Raw genomic sequence first — 20,237 nt, forward strand, 5'->3', positions numbered from 1 at the left:
TTCACATCTTGTGCTGGCACAACCCCGACTTTTCAAATCACGAGCTAGACAACGCGTTTGTCGTCGGCTTCATTTCACTAGCACAGAGCATTCTGAGAAATCATCTGTTCTTTTTTTTTTTTTAATCTTGATTTTTGCTTGTTGCATAGATGTTGGTCTTAATATTTCTTGATTGTATCAACGCATCAACATGTCCCCTTTTCCCTACACGGCTGGACGAATATAATTGGCAATGATTGGAGAGGGGCTACCATCTGACGAGGCGACGAATCACAATAAGCATCTCTACTGAACGGCTCAGCACCTTGCGATTCTTCCATTTAGCAGGAGGAATTGGGTGGTGCGGCGGCCGGGAAGGCGAGATGCCAAAAAGGAGAAACGGGAGCAAGAAATTTGCTTCCCGAGTCAAATACATACAGGGTTTGGGGTAAACACACGGGGTGGACATTCTAAAAGGAAAGAAGAAATTAGGGAAAGGCAAGGCTCACGATGCATAGGGCGCCATTGCGTGGTTGTCTCCTGGCGTTGGGCACTCATAACATTTGGTGATTTTCTTCCTTCTTTTTTTTCAAATTGAAAAAGAAGGGAGAAAGGAAAAAAAATCTTAAGGCGACATCCATCGGAGTCCCCCCCTATTTTATGATTGGGTATATATTCAAAGAGATAATTTATAGAGATGTTTTTTGTATTTTTTAATAGTGTTCTAAGTATCTTCACATTTAGTTTGGCCAGTGACATGGTGATATGAAAGCTAGAAAAGATCAAAATTTTGACGGCTGTCGATCTTGGTCAATGGCGGTTTCTACTCGGATATTGATCAGATAAGTATGCCATGCATGGGCGACTGCTGATCTCCGGCAGGTGATTTGCCGGGGACGGTCCAGGCGATACCCATGCGAAAGGAGATGGCCCCCGTTTGTGGGCTCTCGAGGCGAGTCGTGGAGCAGATAAGCGATGGGGACAAGGGGGGGTTCGTTTGGCGATGAAGGTATCCGGAGATGGCAAGTGACATGATCTGCGGCGGAAACGGGCCGGAGAAGGATTTTTTTTAGGGGGAGCGGATTGATTGAATAGGAGTGGCATGATTTAGTGAGTTTCGGGGGGAGGTTTGTGTGTGTGTCTGTGTGTACGGGCGAGTGAGAGAGGATTAAAAGGGCCGAAGAAGGTGTTTTGATGGTGGGCGGGGGAGTTGGTTGGTCATGATGGCGGCTTCTGCGAGAGTGAGGCTATGTATCAACGTTGCATTGTAATGTCAAAGGAGCGTGAGAATTATATCAGTACTACCTAGGTAGAAGTAGGTGGTGAAAATGGACTCTTTGTGTAGGAAAGATGACAGAGCGATGGCTAGTGGCATGTGATGAGATGACCAAGTAAGAAGCACTTTTGGCTACTCTCGGGATTCTATATGGTAAATCGACACAAATATCATCGGCGTATGATTTTGGGCCTGGTATATATCATGTTGATTTTGCTGTTTCAAGGTGCTGGGCGTGCAATGCTGGAGACAGTATTGGTCGTTTGTTAGCAGGTATTCCGTTGTTTTAGAGGCGTGATGTCTATTTCCGGTCTGATTGATGCCGTGAAGATGAAAATAAGATGCTGAATAGAGAGAAACTGGATTTCTGCTGCCGACATAGGTGAAACTGCGAATATATATATCTAAGTAGCATCAGCATCTTGATGCACGACTAGGTATATACCATGTAGGACTTGGCGAGCAACTTGTTTCGAGTAGCCGCGTTCAGTGGTAGTCCAGCGCGGCTAAAATTGATCACATGCATGAGCATAATGGAAATGAACATGGCCTTAAGTACCAGAACGTATTTTAGTACTTCGTAGAGCAGTCATGAAAGTGTTCGTTCTGTTTGTTTTGAATCTAGGATTCTGCAATAGCAAAGCTGCGTCTGCTTCACTTGAGGTAGCTGGCAGTAGTAGCTGTGCCTTGACAAAAGTGCAAGTGGTATCAGTTGATGTGCGTTCCCCAGATTTTGCTTGCTGGCATCGGTGAGATGTATACCTATGAAAATACTATCTGAGACACCATATGGCGGTGAAGATATGCAAATACCAATTTCATTCATCTTTGGAGATGTAACCACTTAACTACGAATCACCGACCATTTTAGCATAGATGCATGGATACTCGATGTCGGATCTTATTACACGGTCCCTTGGGCCATCCCGCCCTTCGCTAGCTGGCCGCACGGGGCCTGTAAAAGTGCGCTGATCAGGGGAAAACCGCGCCAACGCCAGGCACCGCGCGCTGCGAGAAATCCCCGACTGCAGCTCTTCATTGGCCACGAGGCGCTGATACCATCGTCTCACAATTACACCAAGACTCTCGCCCCCCTTTGGCGCCTACCGACGCAGTTGACTACACCTGGACCACGCACAAAGAATAACCAGTAGCATCTTGGCCATTTACCACAGAAATGACACTTGCGGCCCTGCCGGGCCAATCTGCCGTGGAGCCTGCGCTGCGGCTGAGATTGACGGGTCCAGAATGTCTCTCGCTCATTACACAAAGACCCTGTCCGTGAACCGGGAAGAAGAGAATCAGAGACATTGCGGCCTGTATTTAGATGACCAGAAGTCCCCCGGTGGCCTTGACCATGAGTTTTGTTTGCTTCCCGTTGACACGCAAGATCGCCCCTTTGGCCGTTCACTTTCTTCTCACTCCCTCGGTTCTACTCACTGGACTCTCAGCCTGGGCCGTTCAATCCTTTCGGCAGCTGGTGTTCCTCACTGAGTAACAAACGGTCATTTGTTGGTTAGACGAGTCCTGTTCAATTACAATTCACTCTGTCTATGAATAGATTCCATTTGGTTTTGACATATTAGTCACTACTGACCTCTCCCTCCTCGCCTTTTCGCCAAAGCACATAACCCATTTCTTTCTTTTTCATAAAATATACCAAGACCATTTTTTTCTTCTCCAATATTTGTTATATCCTGTGGCTGGCTCACACGGTAACCGACGACATTCGCATTACATTCTTCAATTTGAGATACCCTGAACTTATTATATAACGGCATCATCATGTACGCTTCTAGAGGCCTCGCCCTATCCATCGCCGCACTCTTTGCTGGCAAAGGTGCTTTCGCGCAATTTTCTCAATATGCTTTGGACGTTACTTACGACGCAACCAACTTCTTTTCTCACTTCGACTTTTACGCAGACTCGGATCCAACACATGGTTTTGTCGAATATGTTGACGCTCAAACTGCAAACTCCTTGGGTCTCGCCGGGACTTCTATTGGAGGAGTCTTTATGGGCGTCGATTACACTACCAAAAATCCGCCCAAAGGCCGCAAGTCAGTTCGTGTGAGCTCGCAACAATCCTTTACACACGGGCTTTTCATTGCCGATATTGCTCATATGCCGGGTAGCATCTGCGGAGCCTGGCCTGCTTTCTGGATGCTTGGCCCTGATTGGCCGTTTTCGGGAGAAATCGACATTATCGAGGGTGTAAACACTCAGACGACCAACTCTATTACGCTGCATACGGGTCCTGGCTTCTCAGTTAGCAACAATGGATCTACTTCGTCTACTCAACTGCTCAGCAGCGATTGTGGCCCCAATAACAGCAATTCGGGATGTGGCCAGTCGACCGCGGACAATCAGAATTATGGTGATGGCTTCAATGCTATTCGGGGAGGAGTCTACGCCACCGAATGGACATCCGAGCACATTGCCGTCTGGTTCTTCCCACGAACTAATATCCCCGTCGACATCACACTTGGTACGCCCAACCCGGACGGCTGGGGCCAACCACTCGCCAAATTTACAGGCGTCAACGGCTGCAGCATCGATAATTACTTCAAGAACAACCAGATCGTCTTTGACACTACATTTTGCGGTGACTGGGCAGGCCAGGCTTGGGCATCCAACAGCGAGTGCGCCGCCTTGGCCGACACGTGCGAGGACTATGTCTCTAACAATCCTTCGGCCTTTGCCAAGGCATTTTGGCTTATCAACTCGGTCAAGGTATATAATCAGGCTCCCAATGTTGCGACAAGAGGAAATTCTTTGCCAAAGTCTTCTCCCAAGAGATTCACGGCCTGAACATGGCAAAGAAGGAGGATGATGGACGATGGACAGGGGTAGAGATAGAATGCTATATGGAGGAGGAGGAGGATATACCCTCGGATTTGACCAAGTGCTTGAGCATTATGACTCTTCTCTTTTTTCTTTATTTGTTACCTTCTCGTCCTATTGGAGATTACAGTTTGCTTCAAAACTGTACATTACTTTTTTACCGGCTCGCCATAGATATAGATTGAGCAATTCTTATACATAAGGCGTAATCGGTTGTCGGTGTGTAGAGTGTGTTTCCTAAACTACCTAATCGAAAGAACTACATCATATATTTGCCGACCATTTGCATAAGTAGCAATAGGCAGCAATTACTACTAATCTACCAGATAGTATATGTGTCTCGAAACCTATAACAAAACAATTCGTAACCATATTCAGACCTGCATGTATGCAATTGTAATCACAAAGTTGAAACCCCTGCCTCGGTATTGCGAAAATGTCCGAAAAGCAAAAGTAAGTCGTCAAATAGGCTACCCGTTGATGCAACTTGGCCATTCCCAAGAGGCACAGCACAACCCCTTCGGCCTTCGGGTCGTCGGCAAAAGGAGTTTCTCGTCCAATCAAAACCCCCACGCGCGTCAACCCCCAAATCTGGCCTTTATTTGTGCGTCTCTTGGCAATGAATCTCATGTTTTGACGATGCTTGATCAGGACTAGGAAAATTGGGCTTGAACAATCGCCAGGGTTTTGTTTTCTAGGTTGCGTGCATTACGTGTTTAGACTGAATGGAGAAAGCGGTATCCTGGTAGCTTCGATTTCTGGTATGGGGTAATATCGTAGAGGACGTGCATTTAAATCCATGTACATGCCTCTCACTCGTACCCGCTCTGGGCACCGAGGGAGAATTCTACTTAAACAAAAAAAATCGCTGAAGAGGAAAAACCAGACTGCCATCTTTTGTCTATCCAGAAACGTCAGTCGGCGTTGTGCTCTTCAAAGTCACTTCAAACCATCTCTCGTCTCAACCAACTACCAGTCAGAATGAGTCTCATCGCGGGCCTGGATCTCACCAAGAACTATTCGTTCTTCACTGTACGAGACGTCAAACCGAGACTGCATGACATGATGAATTGCAACTAACTCAGCCCTACTCACATTAGGTTCCCGCAGCATTTCTGCTATGCATGCTTCCCGGAGCCTTTGCCAATGCTCTAGCTGGCAAGTCTTTTGACCCTGCCAATCCGCGACAGACGAGGGCAACTGTCCTTGCCGATGAGAAGCTCGACAAAATCGTGAGTTCTCACTTGTTTTCATTCCAGCTCCTCTCATTACCAATCCGACTCGAAAGCATTTGATGTTGACTCTTCGTCCTTTAAACAGCAACAACAGCGCTTCATACGAGCCCAGGGCGCTCAAGAGAACGGGTTTGAGACGGTGGGCTTGTACGCCTCCGGCGTGCTGGCGGCCAACTACGCGGGCGTTAGCGTGCGAATGCTCAATTTGTTGACTATTGGTTATCTCGTCTCCCGGGTTGCATACATCTTTGCCTACGTCGTCTTGTGCCAGAACCGAAGGCTGGCTCCTGTAAGGTCGATTTGCTGGGCAGCAGGATCGGCTATCTTGGTGTCTTTGTGGGTTATGGCTGGGCAGAACGTGAATCTGAAGCTTTGAGCTGGGGGTTTTCGGGTTTTGTTTCTTGGAGTTTCTAAGATGATGTCAATAAAGAATGGATTTTTTGCTTTGTTTTGACGGCTGGATGACAGTTACTTGAAAGGATGTTTCCATTGAGAGAAAGCCTGATTTCGTCAATGTGAGCACCAAAGTCGACTCCTAGAGAGAAAGCTCCTTCATCGACACTCTTCTGAGCTAGCCTCCAGACTGATGGAAGAAACAGTCTGCTCCTGGAATATAGAGAGAGAGTAAAGCTCTAGAGATGGTATGCTGGCATCCGCGAAGAAAACATATAGACGTCAAGGAGCATCATCTCCGTTTTAGATACAGACTTTGCGTAGCCCCAGTGTGAAATGTTGTTACAGAAGAAAGAGAGAGAAAAAGAGAGAGCGAGAGCGACTAGGATTACTCATGGAAGCGAAAAGTCTCACCGCTATCAAGTCTCTGAATCACAAGTCGAGCACAACTGATTTCGATAGTATGGCTGCACGTGTGAATGAATCACTTACCATTGCTGAGGCTGCCGCTTCGTAGCACTTTTTTTTTTTTTTAAGAGATGAAAATGGTTCAATGTCAACATAAAAGAGGCGTGACTTGTCTTTCTCTCTCCGGTATTGTTCTGCAAGATATATCGTGCTATCAAGGCACTCCCTATATGCCTTGATTCTTCGAGGGCAGGAACAATCGAGCCCCTGCCTCAATAGCAACCACACATCAAGGAAAAAAGCCAGTAACTAGCAAACCACCGACATTGAACTTATACACCAACAAAAGAAAAGGGAGACTTATCAACAACAAGAACACCACACAAGATAAACCCGTTAGCACCAAACTACCTACAATGTTCTCCCTAAAGCCCATCTTATACATCTCTCTCCTCCTCACCAGCTCCGCCACCGCCGTCTTTCTTCCCGCTACAAGCACATCCGCATCCATTCTCAACAGCACGAGCACAGCTACCGCGGCGCCCACCATCTCGCCCGCTGCCATTCACTGCGACATCACGTACTGCGTCAACGGTACTTCGTTCTGCCACTTCTGGGCCGGCGCCAGCACGTGGCAAATGTCGGGCCCGTCGCCCGGAGAAGTCGTCACTACCATGGGCGTCTGCAAGGTCGGCAGGGCAAGGTTGCCTGCGGCTTAAGGAGTGAAGCGAGATGGGATTTTGTTGTTCAAGGGAGCTTTCGAATGGGGCCCTGGACATGAAAACGAACCCACTGTCAAGGGGCAGCCGTGATCGAATTGCCTGCAGAGATTGAACTCACAATGGTAGAAAAGGGGAATCGGTGTTCTACCAGAAATGTGCTTTGGGGGTTTGGTGCCAAAATGACGTGTGACTGAAAGTGGTTCAAGACAGATGCTGAAAACTGGCTTCTTCTGCTCGATGGGTTTATTATTGACAAATGCGCTAATAATACATATACTCAAGCATGCAATTCTACCCTTTGGTAGAACTAAACTAATACAACTAATATCCTGCTTACTGAGATCTACTGTCACGTATATACCGAACCAACTTGCTACGTCTACTTGCCTCATACCTCGTGCTAGATAGCATGCCATGTTATGCAGTTGATAGGAAACCCGTTGCTCTCCAAATTCAGTCATCATCTTATCTATCAGATCCAGACGCTACTTCTAAGCCTCCAAAACTGGGGTTCCTTACCAGTCTCGGGGCGTCAGCTTCTCCCGTTGGCACCGCGGAGTAACCAGGTTTGGTGCTTCCAGAAAAGTCTCCGTCAGGGGACTCATCGTCATCGTCATCATCCTGGGCCGCATCACCATGTTCTTCGTCAGCCAATGTCTCTGGCGGAACAGACACGTCGTCCTTGATTCTGAGCACAAAAAAGGCAGATACCAGCGCAAAAAGACCTCCAAGCGCTAAGACGATGGCGATGCTATGGTCGCCAGGTGTTCCCCTCGGCTTCTGCCATATCTTGAAAATCAAGCTCGAGCCTACATTGGCAATGATTTGAGGAGCGGAAACGGACATGTTGTGGATGCCCATGATCACGCCCGCCTGATCCACTTCCTCCTCCTTTGGCGCTTCTGTCATTTCCATTGGAGATGTGTGGCCAGTGGCGGGAGCCAAGGGCGGAGGAGCATCACGATTGTCTCTTCGGGGGCGCCTAGCGCGGGCGAGAGCATCACGCCGACTGATTTCGGCGCTGATGATGGCGAACGGAGCCCAGAGAGTAATGGCCCAAGTGATTCCAGCGACTCCAATCAAGGCTGTGGCTGCGTTGACAGACCTCACAAAGACAGTGCAAACCATGACGATGGCGAAGAGGATGAGAGACCCAAACCAAGCCCGCCTAAGGGTGAAGCCGGGTATTCTCAGGTGATCCAGGAACGACTTTTTGGTGCCAGAATCCGAACTGTCTCCTACAGGATGGCTATCATAAGTTGGGGCAACGAAAAAAGGAAGAAACACATTAACCAGCAGGCTAACAATGGAGTTGATGAGGAGGGCAAAGGAACCCATTCGAGTTGCTTGCTCGTATAGCTTGTCAATCTCTTCGGGGGTCATGTGGGGGTTCTTCTCAAGGAAAGGCTGGACATAAATCTCTCCAATGTACGAAGAGGTATAGAACAACAGAGGGAAGAAGCCGACCCAACCAAAGAACTGGACTTGACACACCCGCTTGATCTGCGGCGGCAATCGCTTGATGGATTTGAAGAGGGTAAAGAAGAACAAGAAAATGCTCTGCTTCTTGCGTGGAGGGCCGTCTAATCGAGGATCTCGTTCCTTAATCACGGAGGCACTCAAAATGACCGTAGATCCCAGCGAGATACTTGCGATTGCGCAAAGAATCTTGAACTGGGTATTGCCCAGGAACCAGAGGGGTGTCGTCAAATTAACGTATCCCGCAATGTAGCCAATGATATTTCCTATACCTGTCATGCGGCTGGCCATGGAATTCGCAGCCTCTTGTTGATGGGCAGGCCCACAATCAACGATGAAAGCTCGGAGGGCAGCTTGGACCGTGTTGATGGCAAAGTCTAGCAGATAGACTCCAATCACCGCCGTCACAATAATGGTAATCTTGACGCCGTGTGATTCGGGATCAGCCCCAAAAAGGCTCAAAACTCCGCTAACAATTTCTTTTGTCCAAGCCAAGAAGAGCAGCCCTATTATGGTTGCAGCGGCACCACCGAGCATGAACGGTTTCCGTTTACCCCATGAGAGACGGCAGCTATCGCTGAGCATGCCGACATATGGCTGCACCAAGGTACCGGTCAGTGGCCCCGCGATCCAGACCAGAGCCATGAGAGACTTGCTCAGTCCCAGGGACAGCAGATATGGTGAGCCATTGGAGAGCTCGACGGACCACGCGATTTGAAGACCTCCAATACCGATGGTCAAGATGGTCAGGTACCACAAGCTCTTGGTGGTTTGGCTGTCATCAGCATGGTCATCAATTCGGCCGCCCGACCTGGCACCAAATGCATCGTAGTCGGCTGGCGGTAATAGCGGAGAGTGTTCGTCGTTTACAGGTTCACGCTCGTGCTCTGGCTGCTCGTCGAGAGAGCGGTTGCGGGGCGTAACAGCGCCTGGAGTCGATGGCGAGCTGGCGCTCGGAGTAAACTGTTGCTGACGAGGAACAGGAGGTTCGCCATGGTCAGGCTCGTGGGGGGATGATGCCGTCATGGCGGCGGCCAGTGGAGTATAGACGCGTGGAAGCGGATTTCGTATCGTGATGCGGCTGCGCCGTCGGCGTCGATCAGCGGAGTAGCATGCGATGTTTCAAGAGAGAGTGCGTTGTGGAGACGACAAGGCGATGATGTGGTGATGATTTGGTGATGATGGCTACGGGCAGTAGCTTCACGAGAGGGCCATGGCCGAGTAAGGCGAGGATTGGAACCCGTCCTGAAGGCCTTTCAGCTGGGTATGCAGATGGAGAAGCTTGAACAAATCAGGGGCCTCGCTCAAATCAGACAAATCATGTGGCGAAGCTGAGGATCTTGGGCAGAAGGACCACGCGACCGCACAGCTGGCACTGCATTTACCGTTGACAGACAATCGATCGGGATGGTGTACCGGTCTCAAAGATGCTAGTCTCACTGGTGAGACACACAGCCTGTAGAGAAGAAGAGGCCTTTGGTTACGCTGAGATGACGGCTAAGTCAAGTCGCATCAATCACGAGCTCCTGGAGCACGTTGGTGGGCATCGTGATGCGTCATGTGGGCGTTGGCCAATCAGATTCGTCGGATTCTGACGCAGGTGCTGATGTTCAGGCACGAAGAGCGCTGAAGGTCAGGCTGATGGGTCAGTGACATCACTGAGGTTTATATTTGAACCGACCAATCACGGCGGCGGATGAATGACCCCTGTACAAGAATGCATATTGAAACTTGAAGTTGCTCGCATCGCTTCGACATATCGCCAAGAAATTTTAGGGGCTATTTAGAATAAATTGATCGTTTAAGCTACTATAATACTCTTTATATGATACTACAATGTTAATCAATGGAAGCTAGACGATGGACCAAAGCACAAGTATCAGCCTTCTAAGCTATAAGCAACATTCAACTACATGTTGTCATTATGTTACTCCAGAGCCGCCGATTCGCCATTTGCATGAGCCCTTGTTTGCTCAACTTCTGCTTTCTTGTTAAACGTTCTACCCAATTTGCTGGAAAACGCCGTAGTCGAGGCGTGTATGGCAGATGTTAACCTAGCAAAGGCTGACTTGATGCTAAATCTTGGCGGTGGCTCTGAGTTGAAAGGCATCAATCTAAATCTCCAAAGAAGCTTTCATATGATTCCTGCAGACTGAAGCGTCCGCTTCGTGACTTTGTTAGATTGAGCAACTAAGAACTGAAATCATTCCACTGGCCAATGTCTCCCGAGCCCGGAAAAGTTAATACAAACAATACTACCTAGCACCAGGGATATCCCATTTCGGAAGACGACTTGAGCTGGGATGATGTCTGTGAATTCTACAATAGCCCAGACGACCCATTTATTGCGTCTAGCGCGCGTGCCTACGACAACATCTATCTCAAATTCGCTATTACGCTGCATGGCAACGAGGCCACTGACATAGCCCCCGTGGAAACGGCAATCCCAACAGGGCCATGGGAAGACAGACATAGACAGAGCGCAAAGTCCATTGCAAACACGAGAGGAGAGACTCAGAAAAAGGCATTCTTATCGCGAATTGGGGGCGCTGTAGTTGGCGGCGCATTTCTTATTTTCCCGATGTGGCTGATGGTGCTCAAACAAGAGATATATCTAAGCCTTGGCGTGATAACGGGCTGTGTAGCTGCATTTGGGTTACTCATGGCGTTATCCATGGGGTCACTGGATGCTGTTTTTGCGGCTACATTTGCTTACACAGCGGTTCTCATGGTTTTTGTTGGTGTCATGATGTAGAATACCAGCTCAAGTACTCCATAGGTAGTTGACGGGTGAATGGTGTTTAGTACCTATGAAGCATAACTATACAAATACTTGGGTACATAGTCAAGGTTGGTCATTTCTCTAAAAAGTTGAGGTAAAAATTGAGTGGAAAGTCAATGCAATCTATTTTAAGTTGCATGATGCTTAAGAGACAACTTTGTCCGCAGGAATGTCAAAGCTGCATGAAGAGCTTATCTTCAGATCATCTGCCCTTATTGTCCATGGATGCTACCGATATATGTGGAGCATCAATTGAGAGCGCAGATCAAGCTTCAGCAAAACTCAATGGGTTGCATGCAACGTTCCAGACCAAACATTCCAGAGCGCTTCTAGCCCAAGCACGTTCCATGCAAGTCCGCGCATCACGGATGTTCCGAGTCCAACAAGGTCAACGCCTTGGGCACATGGTAGCATAGCGGTGCCAGGTTGGACAGGGCTGTCTCAGCTCCACCCATTGTGTTTTTCTCTCTTTCTTCTTTCAATTGTTGGGTTGGGTCTCAGGCCCGCTAAATGAACAGACACATGTTGATGATACTCGACCTGAATGGCTCCGGTAAGGCCTTAACGGATCAATAGTTCCTCGATGTTTTCGCCCTCTCAACAACCGGGAGGCGAAGTTGTAGATGCTAGTGCCGCCACCTCATGAAAGACACTGTGGCTGACAACTTACCAAAAAAATGAGGCGCCCGCATCGGAGACGACGAGAGATCAGCCTTGTATCGCCGGCTCTTTACGGGACGGCACAACCGAGAAGAGGTGGAAGTAGATTGTGGCACCGACGGAGCCCGCCACAGCCGCTGAAGACGCAGAGTCGAAGGCCTTGGTGAAAAATATCAAGCGCCTTTCAATAAAGATCGCCAAGGGCTAGAGACACGGCTCACGCGCGGGTCAATGCAGAGTAAAAGACTTCAAATTATATGTCTACGAACATGCCATGCGGGTTTATGCCGGCGCAATAGGAGAAGGTGAAATCACTTTGGGGGCGGAAGTGCCGAGGTCGAAACAAATTGTGTTCTCAGTGCATAAACTCGTGCAGATTACTCGTGCATGGTCCAGGACCAAGTCATGGAAGGCAAAATGTTCTTCCCAGGCCATCAACCGTGTCCGCTGAGCCCAGATCTGTGGCCGATCGACAGCGACTGACATCCATGGCGGCTCCGTTTGCGACTGTCACGGGCCTTTGCAGAGTCGCATACTGCTAATACGCTAAGGTGGTGTGCGACATCCAGCGAGTCAGCTTCTGGTGAGTGTGACCGAGAACTGCGCGGATTCCTTCGGCGGCTCGGCATGTGTGTGTCGGTGCCAGAACTAAATCGAAAAGCTGTCACATCAAACGCCACACCAAACGGAATGCGACATAGAGGTTTCACGCCAGATAAGGACATCGGAAGAGGACGAGACCAAAGGCATCTCGTTGAGACATGTCGTTGAGACACGCCGCACACAGCAAGATGGTCTGGGCCTGCTTCCGGCCGCGTACGAGTACAATCACAAGCTCGTAAGAAAACGGAACACGAGAGACAAGACACATGCAGTGTCCACCCATCCGCGGGCTTGGGTCCGAATCCTTGGACAAGTCCGGCTTACTAAAGTGTCTCGCCGTCTCCGCCCTCTTCTGACATTACCTATCCTGGCACCCTCAGCGTCTGACAAGGAGAGAAAAAAAAAGTTTGATTCAGTAAGATAAGAAGACAGGATAGGAGAGCCGAAGTGGTAATTAAACATGCATACAGTACGACGCTGCGGCAGTGGCCAACATTTTCCTTCCTGGGTGGCGTTCCAAGGTTCTGGCGCCAGATCATGGCTGCAGAACCAAGGAAATTAAAATCTCGGAGAGGACAGTTAGCGGCGCCCCCGCGAATCTACGCGCTCTCAACGACCCCAAATATGGCCGTCGGGTTGGACGATGGCGCGCGCATCTTCGGGGAATTGGGCTCTTGGTTGGCCCAGAGGCTGAGAAAAGTTCCGCCATGGGGAGGGAGAGAGAATCAGGAGGTCGCTAAAAAAACCGCTCCAGAACAGCGCCCCCCTTCTAAAACAGGCCGCTAAAATTGGGCAGCTGCAAACAAGGCCATTCTCCGGGCTGCAGCTCCATACTGACTTCATTTTCAGTGGAGACTGCGGGAACCCCGGGCTGGGGAATTGCAGCTTGCACGAATTCCTGGAGATTCTGGAGTCGGCCAGGCCCAATTTACCGCCGGCTGGGCCAATCCCAGCCGCAAGCAGCTCGCGTTGGGGCCCTGGTCGTTTGGCTGCTGCCTTCGTGGTGGTTTCTGCTCCGCTCGAGAAAGGCCGAGCGCTGGAGTCGCCACTGGGGGCGCTCCGTAAAGGGAACACGGACTGTGCTGAACAGTACTCGTACACAGTAATGCTGAGCCAGTAGTGTTGGAACATTGCATGCTTGTACAAAGCCCTGACTAGCAATAGTTCGCATACATTTGCCCTTTGATCCGTGAGCGGTTTTCGCTCGGTCCCCTTTAATAGTCGTCGATCTGCTCCCGCCGCGCCTGCGTTGGTTTTCCCGTCTATCGTGGCGCCAAAGCTTCTTCAGCCATTCAAAAACTCTAAGCCTTGGGCTCGAAACAATCAATACCTTGATGTACTCGGAATAAAAACAGCGAGCACCCCCGTCTTTGGCTCCTTATTGTGATACCCGAGTTGCTTTGCTTCGCGGCTACATTCACAACTGCACACCTGCATACAAAGTACCTGCATATAACGCATCAGCCTTTCGTCGCTCTCGACTTCGAATCTACTTCGCCCTCTACGGCACACTTCCAGCATCTCTTCACATCACAATGGCCATCCGGGACCGATTTCGTCGCGCCCTGCGCAGATCTGACGACTCAGACACTATTTCTCAGACAGACTCAAATGCCACAACAGACTCGACCCGACAAAGCTCCAGCGACGAATCGGCGCCTCAACTGTCGCTGAAAAAGACAAGCTCGGTGCTTTCAAGGCTGTTCAAGGACACCAAGGAGAAGGAGGCCAAGGCTGAGGAAAAGAACCGCAAGAAGAACAAGGGCAGGACCTGGAAGCATCCCAGCGAAAAGCCCCTTACGGAACAAAACCTCAAGCACCAGGAGATGCTCAGCCATTTCACCATGACATTTGGCGCCAGCGACCCAAGCCAGGTCGTCGATCTCGACTTTGACGGCATCAGCCCGTGCTGCACTCGTAACGGCAGCCTCGACCTTGGATCGCCAGACAGCATCTGATCTGAGCTTTCTGCAATATGCACGATGCAGAGCCGGGAACCGATGCTTATGCGACTTGCGACCGGAAATTTTCCCCATTCGCCAAGTCGATCACCGGCTATATGGCTATATGCACGCAGCGCATCGATTCACACTTCCGGTACCTGACCAGGCACACAAAAACCGCGTGCTGGTTCAACAGTCCCTTGACTGGGAAAAAAAATTCATTATCGCCATCCCTCGACGACTATACATCCTCTTCGACCTTGTCTTATTTTACCTCTTTATTTTTTCAACCTCCTTTTTCTCCTACTTTCGCTGTTTTAATATACACGATGCGGAGGATAGACGCCACCTACACCCGCGCTAAACACCGGTGCCAAGCGTACCTGCATGAGGGGACAGATCTAGATCTACTAGACCGTCGAGCCTCATGTGACCGCTGCTTTTTTTATTTCCTTGGTTCAGCAATATTCTTTCTTCGTGCAACCCACATCTCGGCTCCGGCACGAGGTGTGCGCGTTCACCCTGTGTTATGTTTTATCACGACGCAAACGGCTATGACTATGGGGGCGGTTTTTACAGCTAGATACGGGGGGTTCTGGCATCTTGCACTGGCTTTTCTTTTGTCTATTATGGAATTGGGCACATTCTGCAGGAGTATCATGCTTGCTGTAGACGGAACATGGCGTTGGACGGGAGCACTCGACACAGCTCGAGCAACTGGGTTACATATACAGTACACAATAATGTGCTCGTATTTCGGTAGTTTTAGAAAATATTTTAATGCATTTCAGTATTTACTTACACATCAACCCTGTTCGTTATGTGAAAGTGAGCGTGATCTGCTTTGTATCTATCTGATTATAAGAGGTCGGGTAGTGCTGTCCAAACTCTGGGGGGCTCTTGAAAACTACGTCGCGTTGACGATTTTAGAAGCTTATTCCAGCGTTTTCCTTCTACATGTCCGTGAAGTAAGTGAATGTGAACCCTATCCGCCCGTCACTACTACTTACTATGTAGGTGCTCTCCCAATATTGGGTCTTGGAAGCCATGGCGTTTCATTTCGCGTTCTCTTTACAAGCCATGAATTCACAACACGAGGCATCCGGCTACTCTATAAATAATTACTTTACATTCCCAGTGTAGTGCCGCCCCTTCCCCCCGTATCTATGATATCCTATAAATGCCCCCCCTTTTTTACTTTCTCTCGAAAGGTTGAGTCTTCTCTTCCACATAATATTTTACACTGCCTGTTCGTGATGTACAGTTTCTCTGGAAACTTCGAGTCTCCACTGGCCACCAGGCAGCTGGCGAACGTCTCATAAAGCTGGCAGGTGCCCTCCTTCCCTCTTGTTTGGAAAGTCTCGTCACTCCCAGAGTTTAAAACTCTGTCATCTTAAAACCATTTTTAAGGGCCGCAGCTGGATATGTGAGACTCTAATCTTGCATCGAAAAAGACACGCTCCCATCAACTAACTATACTCAAGTTCATCGTGAGCGGCCTGCCATCAGCCATGCCTGCCAAGTCATTCTACACCCTCAAGACCAAGGCCGTGCCGGCCAGGTATGGTCTGAACAAGAACATACAGGACCTGCTCATGGCCCTCGATGACCACCATAGCGGTTCTATCGACGCAGAAGAAATTGGCAGACTCGTGCGGTTGAGTCCAAAACGACGAGCAGCCATCGCCAATACTATTACAAAATGCGCCAACATCATCAAGAATCAACCCAACGAGATTCCCACGTGTGTCGACGTCATTGAGATGTGCACAGAGCTTCTGGAAATTGCAGGTCAGTCAAGACTCGGTTTTTGCGCGTTCTCTTGGCCTCGACCTATCATCACATATTAACACGTCAATAGACAGGAAATCTCCTGTTGATGGATTCCCCTTTTTTCGGTTGCCAATGGAGATACGAGAGAGAATCTTCGCTCTGATGATAAATAACGTGTTCCGCACCAAATCCGTTTTGCCGGCAAGCAACAGGCCTGGCCCCTGCAAGTGTCCTCGTTTCGACCGAGACAACACCTTTCAGACAACGCAGATGAAGGACCTTAAACGCATCTTTGGTCCCAATCTAATAACTTTGGAATTCTATCGAGTATTTTTTCGCACCAAGACGTTTCGCTTCCGCTGCCCCTGCGAGCTGCGATCGCATTTAACGAATAACAACATACTCTTTGACAACGTAAGGAAAATCGTGGTTCAGTGGAGCGGTCCCGAGGCGGCAAAGACGTTTCAGCTCTTGAAATCGCTTCCCAAGCTTAAGAGTCTGGGAATCGTAATCTCTAGACTGACATACATTCATCTCAACGAACGATCGGCCTTGATGAAGTCTTACTTCCCTTTGGCATACAAGAATACACGACTAGGAGACGTCCTCGGCCTGGACGAGCTCTTAGAAATACGTGGGCTTAATCAGGTTGAAGTCATGATTGCGCATTCCTCAAGAGGCGGTACTCAATCAAATGAGATGGATCGGGCAAACCTCTTGGATCTTTTGTCCAGCAGGCTGACGCAGCCAAAAGAGGTAAATATACAACTCCTGACTCTCTATGATGAGCGGTCATCTAACAGCATATAGTACGACAATGATGTAGAATTATAATGAGAAAAGGGATAAGCCAAGGACAAAAATGGGACTGTTGAAATGTTTTAATCGGTTAATGGTACTAATGGCATAGCAATCGAATAACGGCGTCTGTTTCTTCTTCGGTTGATAGGTTTGGTGGTCTTGGTTGTGGTTGTCTTAAGCTTCGCGTTCAATGGGTTGACGGACAAACAGATAGAGCAAAACGAGCAAACAAGTGTGGTCGTAATGGATAGAGGTCAAGGTTATAGACCACAATAACCCGCAGGTTCAGTCTTATAGAAATGTAGAGCATAGCATGTAACAACAGATAAATTACGAACAGCCTTCACGAAAGAATAAAGACCTCGTACTCAAAAAACGTTGTGGTTGTTCTTGTCTTATACTCATACAAAAGTATGGGCATCCGGCTCAAGATCAGCAGGCGAGGACACGCTGGTCGAGCAATGGAAAAAGACGATAAGGCGTATCTACGTTTTGAAGAATCTACGAGACACTTACCGTTCAAGCAAGGTGCTTCTGGGCACTGAAATGAATATCAGGCCCATTGTCGTTACATTTAAGCTCAGCGGCGTATCGTACCGACGGCTTCCAGCTTTGCCGGCATAGGCTGTGGAGGAGAGCAGGGCAAAGAAGGAAAATATTTGCTCTACCACTAGGTATGGAGAAGGCTGTGAGTGTAAATGAAAGCGCGCACGGTACATAAATACGGTACAAATTTGTCCTCGGCTCGGTTAGTCACGTGAAAGCGCCACGTGACTGCTTACGTTGACCGGTCGCTGTGTGTGCCCTACTTTGTGCCCCCACAAGGGCCGAAAATTCCACCATGTTTAGCGAGTCCTGGGAAATCCTCCGCCCTCTTCTCTTCAACCCGAACAATCGAATCTAACGAGCAGCACGGCAACGTCCCATACAGTTGCCCAGCATGTCGCTCGTCACGGGAGAGAAGACGAACTTTCAGTTCGTAAGTGATTTCCAATTCATCCCGGACAAAAGGTTTCTAGCTGCTACGGAATTTACGCGGCGTGTCGATGTCATCATCGCAACGAACAAAAATTTCCAAAGCATTGGAGATGCTTTTGCGGCGGACTGGGAGAGGGTGGAAGAAGAAACATGAGAGCAACGTTTTTGGGCTAACAGTCATTGCCTCATCTAGATTCTCCGTCTTCTGAACACCAACGTCGATGGAAAGCAGAAGGTTATGTACGCCTTGACCAAGATCAAGGGTGTCGGTCGCCGATACTCCAACTTGGTCTGCAAGAAGGCCGATGTCGACCTGAACAAGCGGTACGAGAATTCACCAATCCATGCGTTTTTTTGATGGCGGAGGCCGCGAGTTGAAAACCACAAAAAATGGAAAAGAGTTTGGAAAACTAACATGTGGTTTGAATTATAGCGCCGGTGAGCTTACCTCCGAAGAGCTCGAGCGTATCGTCACCATCATCCAAAACCCTACCCAGTACAAGATCCCCGCCTGGTTCTTGAACAGACAACGCGATATTGTTGACGGCAAGGACTCTCACATCCTGGCCAACGGTGTCGACTCCAAGCTCCGTGAGGATCTGGAGCGCCTCAAGAAGATCCGTGCCCACCGTGGTCTCCGACACTACTGGGGTCTCCGTGTCCGTGGTCAGCACACCAAGACTACCGGTCGTCGTGGCCGAACTGTCGGTGTCTCCAAGAAGAAGGGTGGCTAATGGTTTTACTGTTTTCGGTCTGGGGTGGACAGGCGTGACGGCTGGGTTTTTCATCACTGTGATGAGCATTTCCATGGGACTGCTTTCTGGCATACGCAGCTGGTGCTGTACTCTAGATCAGAGTCAAATGAATTAAAAGCATTTTCAAAGCGTTACCATGATGGTGTTGATATTTGTGATTGAATGGTGATAAAATCCTGCTGTAGCCGTAGTTGTCGAGATGTGCACATTTTTACGACGTGGGGAAAATTACAGCCTATTGAAGTATTTTTTTTTAACTATATCACCCTTTCGAAACTCAAGTTGCAGTCAAGTTGCCAGAGGGTATCATTTTATTCCTTTTTTTGGTTCCTATCTGATTTCTGTGCTTTAATCCTCATGTGTAACCGCCATATCCAAAACCTCGACTCTGCCTTGGCCCTTGGTCTCGTTGCCAATAAAATCAGACAAAGCCTTGAAAGCGCCCGGCTCAACAAAGCCCACAACTTCCCATTCTGAACCCATGACGTCCTGGCTCTCAACCTGCTCAACGTAGCTCAAAATCCGATCTTTGACTGTGCCGGCTGCCTTTGCTTCACCATCCTCCTCCTTTGCGGCGGTTTTGGGGGCCTTGACTGCCTGCTTGAGAACATTGGTAGAGCATGAAACTCGGAGCTTCATCCGAGCTCGCGCAACTGGGATGGGTTGATATGCGATGAGTGCCTTCATGGCGTCCAAGGCCTGACTCTTTGCGCTCTTGGTGGTGACAACTCCCGTCCAGGTGTGCTCTCTAGTCTTAGGCTTGGCCTCGCCAGCCTCTGCCGTCGTGGGCGTTGCAGTTCCCGAATCCGTCGTCTTTTCTCCGCTGTGCGCCTGCGAGCTCAGCATATCGAGGGCCTTTTCGATCATGCCGGGCGTGTACACTCTCTTCGTCCGCGGATCGACCAGCTTACTAACCACGATGCTGATGACCTCATTATGCACCCTTTCTAGCTGCGCCGCCCGCTCTTTGTCGCCAACTTGTAGTTCTCCTTTTTTCAGAATCTCGAGGACGATTTCGTCGGTGGACTTGCCCTTGCCAAAGGCCTTTTCGAGGTCCTCCTTGGGCGCAGTCTGGCCCTTGGAAACGTTGAGGAATACGTTTGGGATCTGGAGGACGTTGTCGAGGTCCGTCTCGATGCCGGAACGCCACTCGAGGACTTTGTTCTTGTAGCAGGCGATTTCGAAGCGCTTCTTGCCCTTTTTCAGGCGCACGAGCGAGACGTTTGTGAGCTTGATCTGGTTGGAGGGAAGGTTGATTCGCGACATTGTTGCGAAGAATTATCGGGTAACAATCGTGAAATGCTGAGAGGAACGAAAATAGTAAATCGAAAAGAGAAATATCAACGCTTTATGAAGGAAACGGGTGTTGGTTTTGTTGCTGCTGTTTGGAAGGACGTGCAAGAAAAAAAAGAAGACGTCAAAGTTGGATATAAATGTCAAGGCTAGCTGACTGGCAGAGCCTTGGCGGGGGATTATCTATGTACTCGTACCTGAGGATTACAAATCCGGACCTGGCTTAGACTGAATCTGGGCGATGATGTCTTTGCCACTTCTCTTCCATGCTTTTGCCTTACAAACGCTTTAGTAGGAAGAGTCATAAGAGAAT

At 49.1% G+C, this 20,237-nt stretch overlaps 8 protein-coding genes across 8 annotated transcripts; 6 read left to right on the top strand and 2 right to left on the bottom strand.

Annotated features, from left to right (window-relative positions):
* Positions 1–3,040: 3,040 nt before the first annotated feature.
* Positions 3,041–4,066, top strand: T069G_05817 (glycosyl hydrolases family 16 domain-containing protein; the record flags this gene model as incomplete). The annotated part of the gene is made up of 1 exon (XM_056173027.1): positions 3,041–4,066. One exon carries the CDS (start codon positions 3,041–3,043, stop codon positions 4,064–4,066), a length of 1,026 nt encoding a protein of 341 aa, XP_056029885.1.
* Positions 4,067–5,080: 1,014 nt separating this feature from the next.
* Positions 5,081–5,710, top strand: T069G_05818 (MAPEG family domain-containing protein; the record flags this gene model as incomplete). The annotated part of the gene is made up of 3 exons (XM_056173028.1): positions 5,081–5,131; positions 5,200–5,331; positions 5,420–5,710. The coding sequence occupies 3 exons, from the start codon at positions 5,081–5,083 to the stop codon at positions 5,708–5,710; spliced, it is 474 nt and encodes a 157-aa protein (XP_056029886.1).
* Positions 5,711–6,551: 841 nt separating this feature from the next.
* Positions 6,552–6,854, top strand: T069G_05819 (uncharacterized protein; the record flags this gene model as incomplete). The annotated part of the gene is made up of 1 exon (XM_056173029.1): positions 6,552–6,854. The coding sequence occupies one exon, from the start codon at positions 6,552–6,554 to the stop codon at positions 6,852–6,854; it is 303 nt and encodes a 100-aa protein (XP_056029887.1).
* Positions 6,855–7,322: 468 nt separating this feature from the next.
* On the bottom strand, positions 7,323–9,362 carry T069G_05820 (MFS/sugar transport protein domain-containing protein; the record flags this gene model as incomplete). The annotated part of the gene is made up of 1 exon (XM_056173030.1): positions 7,323–9,362. The coding sequence occupies one exon, from the start codon at positions 9,360–9,362 to the stop codon at positions 7,323–7,325; it is 2,040 nt and encodes a 679-aa protein (XP_056029888.1).
* A 4,554-nt stretch (positions 9,363–13,916) lies between these two features.
* Positions 13,917–14,339, top strand: T069G_05821 (uncharacterized protein; the record flags this gene model as incomplete). The annotated part of the gene is made up of 1 exon (XM_056173031.1): positions 13,917–14,339. The coding sequence occupies one exon, from the start codon at positions 13,917–13,919 to the stop codon at positions 14,337–14,339; it is 423 nt and encodes a 140-aa protein (XP_056029889.1).
* Positions 14,340–15,835: 1,496 nt separating this feature from the next.
* Positions 15,836–16,907, top strand: T069G_05822 (uncharacterized protein; the record flags this gene model as incomplete). Its single annotated transcript, XM_056173032.1, has 2 exons — positions 15,836–16,115; positions 16,186–16,907. The coding sequence occupies 2 exons, from the start codon at positions 15,836–15,838 to the stop codon at positions 16,905–16,907; spliced, it is 1,002 nt and encodes a 333-aa protein (XP_056029890.1).
* A 931-nt stretch (positions 16,908–17,838) lies between these two features.
* Positions 17,839–18,610, top strand: T069G_05823 (ribosomal protein s13/S18 domain-containing protein; the record flags this gene model as incomplete). The annotated part of the gene is made up of 3 exons (XM_056173033.1): positions 17,839–17,877; positions 18,070–18,200; positions 18,310–18,610. 3 exons carry the CDS (start codon positions 17,839–17,841, stop codon positions 18,608–18,610), a joined length of 471 nt encoding a protein of 156 aa, XP_056029891.1.
* A 369-nt stretch (positions 18,611–18,979) lies between these two features.
* On the bottom strand, positions 18,980–19,897 carry T069G_05824 (shwachman-Bodian-Diamond syndrome (SBDS) protein domain-containing protein; the record flags this gene model as incomplete). Its single annotated transcript, XM_056173034.1, has 1 exon — positions 18,980–19,897. One exon carries the CDS (start codon positions 19,895–19,897, stop codon positions 18,980–18,982), a length of 918 nt encoding a protein of 305 aa, XP_056029892.1.
* Positions 19,898–20,237: the final 340 nt, after the last annotated feature.

Source organism: Trichoderma breve, chromosome 3 (genome assembly GCF_028502605.1).
Source record: "Trichoderma breve strain T069 chromosome 3, whole genome shotgun sequence".
NCBI lineage: Eukaryota > Fungi > Ascomycota > Sordariomycetes > Hypocreales > Hypocreaceae > Trichoderma > Trichoderma breve.